The 6000-nt window shown below is 44.0% G+C and overlaps 1 protein-coding gene across 21 annotated transcripts in view; it reads left to right on the forward strand.

The window, feature by feature from the left end:
• The window catches only part of LOC116184187 (uncharacterized), a 103850-nt gene extending 98213 nt beyond the window's left edge, over nucleotides 1-5637 (forward strand). For 18 of the 21 annotated variants that reach the window (XR_014954815.1, XR_014954817.1, XR_014954818.1 and 15 more), the window contains one exon: nucleotides 1-5637. This exon is cut by the window's left edge and continues 23170 nt beyond it. Coding sequence is in view for 2 of the 21 variants with exons in the window: in XM_085578116.1 (XP_085434242.1) it covers nucleotides 3863-4072 (210 nt within the window). In the remaining 19 variants the exon portion in view is untranslated. The other 3 variants (XR_014954883.1, XM_085578116.1, XM_085578122.1) reach the window with 1 other exon arrangement.
• The last annotated feature ends 363 nt before the right edge of the window (nucleotides 5638-6000 follow it).

Genomic DNA, 6000 nt, shown 5'->3' on the forward strand with positions numbered 1-6000 from the left:
CTTTTGGGGGCAGCACAGCTTCTTTGCCATATGAAGAGAGAGGAAAGAAGAAATGAATATTCTGATATGAAAAAATAAAAATAAGTCAGAGAAGCATTTTTAAAAATCCTGTTCATTTTTCCATCTTCCCCTGCTCCTCCAAGCCTAGAAAAATCCTCTTCAGTACGATATCAAGCCTTTAAGAAGTCTTCTCTTTTTTTAGCTATGTGTTGCAGAAGGATTTAGAGCTATGGTTTCCCAGTCCTGCACTGAAGCTGCTTAGCCTTCACTTGCATCTTTGTGATCTTTGTGTTCTGAGCTGGAGCTTCAGTAGTCACAGTTGCAAGGAGCACACTGTTTTTAAAATCAGTCCCCACATCCATGTTTTGTGTACTCCCCAAATAGTCCTGAAGAGTCAGTTCTCTGTGTGCCCATCCCTGCCAGCCCCTCTTCCCCCAAGGGCTACAGCCCTGCCTCTATGGCCAGAGCAAATCACCAGAATGGAAAATCCAGTAGCTCACCAGTTACCCTGGGAAGGAAAAATAAGGTTTTGCTTGCACAGTTGGTGCTTTCCTGCTTATTGTGCAGCTTTAAAACTCCAGTGTTTTAATCAGAACTAACAAAGTGTATGGTCCTGCTTTAAAGGCTTTCTAAGTGACACATTACAACTTAAAAAGTGTCAGCAATTTGCTTGATGTTATTCAAGTGTCAGTGCAAAATACAGCCTGAAAAACCCCCACTTCACAGTGAAAAGTGATCTGTGCTCACAGGATCAATTAAAATGGCTGGTAGGGATTCTGCTGTTAAACTGGAAAACACTCCAGGAGCCAACCTGTGACAACTCATGGAGGCTGTCAGACTTTGTAGAAAGTTAAAATTATCTAAATATAAGTAAGCACTTTCAAAGCTGTTACTCCTGTCTGTTCTTGCCTCTCACTTGCCTAATCTGTGGGGATCCTTGTTACTCATTCAGGGAGGGAGGCAAAGATCACTGAAGTCAATAAAAAGATGCAGAGTGATTTCAGGTGGTTTTAGGTGAGGTCATGCACTTTGCTCTCTGACTGCAATTATCCTTGGGGTTCACTGCCATCCAAGCCTTTGGCAGCCTCTACAGCTGCTGCAGCAGTTTCTGAATTTCAGTGAGAAGATGTAGTTCTGGAGGTCCATGTTTCTGAGATGCTGGCCTGTAGAAGACCCCTCACTCTGCAAGCCAGGGGCTTCTACAAATGTGGCCGAGGTCATCCCTCCATTGGCAGATCAAGTAGACTTGAAAATGAAGGCTTTTCAACTTCTCTGGGTAACAAAAACTAAGTGCTGCTTCTCTTATTCAATGGCATAAGGTAAGAAGGTTTATGGAAGGATTAATTGTAACCTTTACAAAAGCTGCAGTCACAAACACACATGACTTTAGAGCAACTAGGGTCCACACACGGGATTTATTGAAAGGCAGCAAACATGCAAGCTCACCAAAATGTGTGAATTTGACCAAACTTCAGGGTTGGGGAAAAAAAACAAGCAGAATTGCAAAGCTGCAGTTTACTGCCTGCTATTTTTTAACACAAATATATCCACCAAAGAGTCGGTGTCCGCAGTTATTTTTGGGAAGGTGGACACAGCAGTCGATGGAGTTACTCAGAGCTGAACCCTGTGCCCGGGCTGACCAGGCTCTCCCTGTGACTGGGGCAGCCACATCCCTCCAAACTGCACCGAGGGGCATGGGTGCGAGCAGCAGCAGTGCTCTCACGGGGTGCTTGGAATCGTCTCTGGCAGAGGGAGGCCGGGCGCTGGCCCGGCGTGGCAGCGGGACAGCTGTGGAGCTCGCAGACAGCCACCCACCCGCAATGTCTGCAATGCACACAGCTGCTGCCTGGCTGCATTACAAAGGTGCCTCACAGCAGCACATGCGCCGGCTGCGATGCCAGGGGCTGTGAGCCGTGCTCGGGCTCTATTTTACAAGTTTGTTTGCTATGGCGCTGCAAGCACAGGCACGCTTTTATGGCATCCAGAGCATTTTGCTGAATGATTTGGTAGTGTGCTACTGACCAGACAGCACATTTCCAGATTTAGATTATAAGAGGAAAACAGCAAGTGGTAGGTTCAAGTGCAGGTCAGTGGATATGTTACACCAGAGCTCCTCCGCTGAGCACGGGAGTACTCGTGCTCCCCCAGGACCAATACCTTAAGCCGTGCTCAATAGACCTGGCCTAAGGTGTCTGCTTTTATGATTGCTAGTACCATTCACAGTGAGAAAACGCTGTTATCACATTGTAAACATAAATTTTAATATTGCAGAATCTTCTTGTTTGGGCTTAAAACACAATTGTATGATGTTGATTTCCTCTTGCTCTCTAGACGTATTTGAGCAGCACTTTAGTAGGAGGTTTCCAGGAAGGAAAAGAAGGTACAGAGATGAGAGGATGTTCTGAATCTGTTAATGGACTTATTTTTCAGTAGTCAGTACTAGTGAGCACAGATTGGAGCAGGAAAGTAAAGACAAGCTGTAATCCAGGCCATGAAAACCACAGTTGGCGCTGATAGCCACATTATGGATGCATATGGAAAAAACAAGTACTGCAGCACATTGTCATTGGAACTCAATATGAACAAGCAGCATTTAAATACCTTACCTGTAATAAAACCTGAGTTTGCAGATAATGTAAACTAACTTACTGACCCGACTCATGTCCACCACCTGAAAGTTCATTGGGAGAGTATGTCCTGATGTCTTATAGATGAAATTTTGTTTAGCTAAATTTTAAATCACCTTTTAAGGTCAATATTCCCTTTAAAGACAAGCTCAGGACTGCATGATCACCCTTTTCCTTCTCTCCCGGTGTAAATGGCAATTGCTGAAAGCATGGGAGGAATGACATCACCTGGGAAAGCTGTGTACTGATTTGTTGCCACGAGGAGTAAAGCGGACTTTCTCAGTCTCGCTGAGCTGAACTGCTTGTGAATGCACAGCCTGGGCCCCTGCCCCATGTTTGCAGAGTAAGATGCGGCCCATGTAGGAGTTAGTAATGAGTAACCTGGCCAGAGTTGTGCTTCAGGTTTCTCATGGCTCTCACACATCTTCTAATACAGCAGTAGTTTTAAATGTCAATATATGTCTTATCTGCAGAGGTTGCAAATAGTGGTTTTGGAAAGGTAGTCCCTGTCCCTGGGCAGAGACGACAGGTGAGAGTTTGGGGACATGGGATGGGGAGTGTGTCCATACCAGCAGGGGAATTGCCTGATCCCAGCACAATGTGCTAACTTGTTTATAATTTCATGTATTTATTGTTTTGACAGGGAGACTTGGAGTAGTTTGAAAGATGGGGAATCGGCAGCTTCACAGCTTGACATTCCGATACATCCTTTGGGAAGGCTGGGTTCAGTGGGGCAGCTAAAAACACAATAAAACATGCACACACAGTAGTACTTGGAGGCTGATGAGGCTTATTTTTCAGGATGGTGTCTTCTTCCCCTCACAGCAGCCAGCTCAAATCCCTATTTCCTGCCTTAGCTCTTATTCAGGCAAACCTCCTATGGATTTACTCCTATCTGTACAAGAACGGATAAAAACCTTCAGCTCCTGATCCAGAAGGTGAAAAACAATGCTGAAATCAAGGTTCACAGAGCTACACCCTTTTCATTTAACCTAGTTTCTGTATGACACAGAAACTTCTGACCATGTGACAGTGTGGTGCAAATAGGGCAGATGCTGTTCATTGAGAAGACATTTGTGTTGTGCCTGTGCTTGCAGCAGGTCCCACTGAACAGGACCTCTCTCACACCCCTGTTCTGAAGACGGGGCTCTGCTGAAGTGGGTGAGGAGAATAGGAAACATTTCTAAATATGTTTCTGAAATAAATTATGGTTTTTTTTTTTTTTTTTGCTTTAGCCTCTGAATTTGACCTTTCTGCACAGGCAAAGCTTGTCAGATGAGACAACAGGTGCCAGTGCCACGAAGGTAGTGGGTGCTCCATGTGCCTGCCTCCTCCCTGCTGGCTGCTCTGCCTGGGGAGCTCTGCAGTTGTGCCCAGCTCTGGGGGGGCCTCTGGCCTCACAGAGGGGCCGCAGCCCCACGCTGTGTGTGAGAGAGCAGCGCTGAGCACTGGGGTCTTGGATGCTGCTGGCAGACATGGAGGCAACTTCAGAGTGCATAACGAGACAACGCCCTAGGAACGGCACAGCCTGCATTCCTGAGCATTGCTAATTATTCAAAACAAGGCTGGCAAAAAGTCAAACTGCCCAGCCTTTCCTGGGAAATGCCCTTTCCCTTTTCCCTTCCACATCATACTCCTCTGGCCTATGTGGTCAGACTTCATGCCTGGACATGCCCTTGGTGGGGTGTTGCCAGCCGCAGCGTGCCATGGGACATGGTGACCTTCTGGCCCATATGGGTTACAGCCATAGGGCACAGAGACAGTTTTGTGCCCGAGTCTGCTCATAAATTAAAAGAATCCTAAAGAGATGGGAGTAGGGGGTAAGAACCAAGGCAATGGTACATTGCTGAAACGTTTCCCTTGCTGTAATTGCTCAGATTTTAGAGCAAAGCAGAAAGCTGTGCTGAGTAAACTGTGCCACATTAATGTGCCCTACAGTTAGTAAATGGTGATAAATACAAGCTGGAGCTGTACAGCTCTGCAGAAGGCCACCCAAAGGACAGAAGGCAAAGGGCTGGCACTGCTAGGAGCAGGTGTCACGGTTACTGCAGATGCAGCTGCGACTGCAACCAGCCTTGTTTTGAATATGAAAACTTCAAGCTGGGAGGCACAAGGGTGGCTAAAAGGGGGAAGGAAGAGGAGGAAGGTCTGTGCTAGATGTGTTCAAAGAAGTGGAGCCGAGTTAACGTTTTTCTGTGTGAGCATGGCTTGGTCATGTCAAGCAGCCAACAACCTCCCTGTCACCCTGTCACCTTCCCTGCTCCAGTGCTTCAGATGGTGCATAAAAACCACTCCTAACCCTGAGAAAGTTCAGAAGCACCACATTTCTGGGAGAGTCCAAGGAAAAGTAACATGAAAAGTCTCTCACTGAAAATTAATGCATTTGAAAAAATGCCTCCTGTCCGAACCCAAGTGTAGGTTGTCTATATTTTAGGCATGGTCTGGTTTTCCATGCTCTCTGTTTGTTTCTCACAAATCAGTGACTCATTAATTTTTTCCTGTTTTTTCCTCAGGAACATGCTGCTTCATAAGTCCCCATAGCTTATTGTTAAGGAACTCTTATTCTGTAAAAACCCTTGATACATTGAATATTTTGATCTGCTTGATAATTTAAAAATAGTTGCTGAATTATTAAAGAAGGATTGAATCCCAAACTGGCAAAATTCCAAATTCTTTGCAGTTCTGACAGTAATGGGTTTCTTTCAATCAGGACTTTGTTTCCTTTTGCTTTTGTAAATTATTTTTATCTTGGTGTTTTTAGAGGATTTTCAGCCTTCTTCACTATATGAGGAATTTAGAGAAGCAGATGTCTTATCACCAAGATGATAGGTCTAAAAATGGCAAAATCTGTCCAAAAATATGTAACAATTGTAATTACTATCACTGTTAAATATGTGTAAGTTACTTAAATAAAGTATTTTAGCCTCATTAATTCAGCACTAGAAATATTACAATTTAACTAAAATACTTTATTCCATTAATACATAATAAAGACATACAATAAAAAGTGCATCTGTTGTTTGCTGCTGCTCTTTATTACTATGAGTTTTATGTCTCGTTCTGTTATTGGTATAAGGTCTGTTTTCGGTGAAAATTCTTCAAATGTCAAAACATGACTAAAATGCTGTAAACTGCAAGTAAAACAACCACATTTGAAAGAATGCAAAAAGCGCTCTGGCAAATCGTTATCTTTGCAGTGGTATCTTTGCTCTATATATTTACACAAATGCACAGAAAGATATTATATATTAATTACACAGGAAAATCTTACTCATCTCTGTAGAAAAACAGGATAGAGATTTCACATGTGGCTCAGCTCTAGGACGATGTGATATTAGTGTCTGTGCTGTTTTCAAGATGCAATTTATCTAAC

Source organism: Lonchura striata, chromosome 1, assembly GCF_050655825.1.
Source record: "Lonchura striata isolate lonStrDom1 chromosome 1, ASM5065582v1, whole genome shotgun sequence".
Lineage (NCBI taxonomy): Eukaryota > Metazoa > Chordata > Aves > Passeriformes > Estrildidae > Lonchura > Lonchura striata.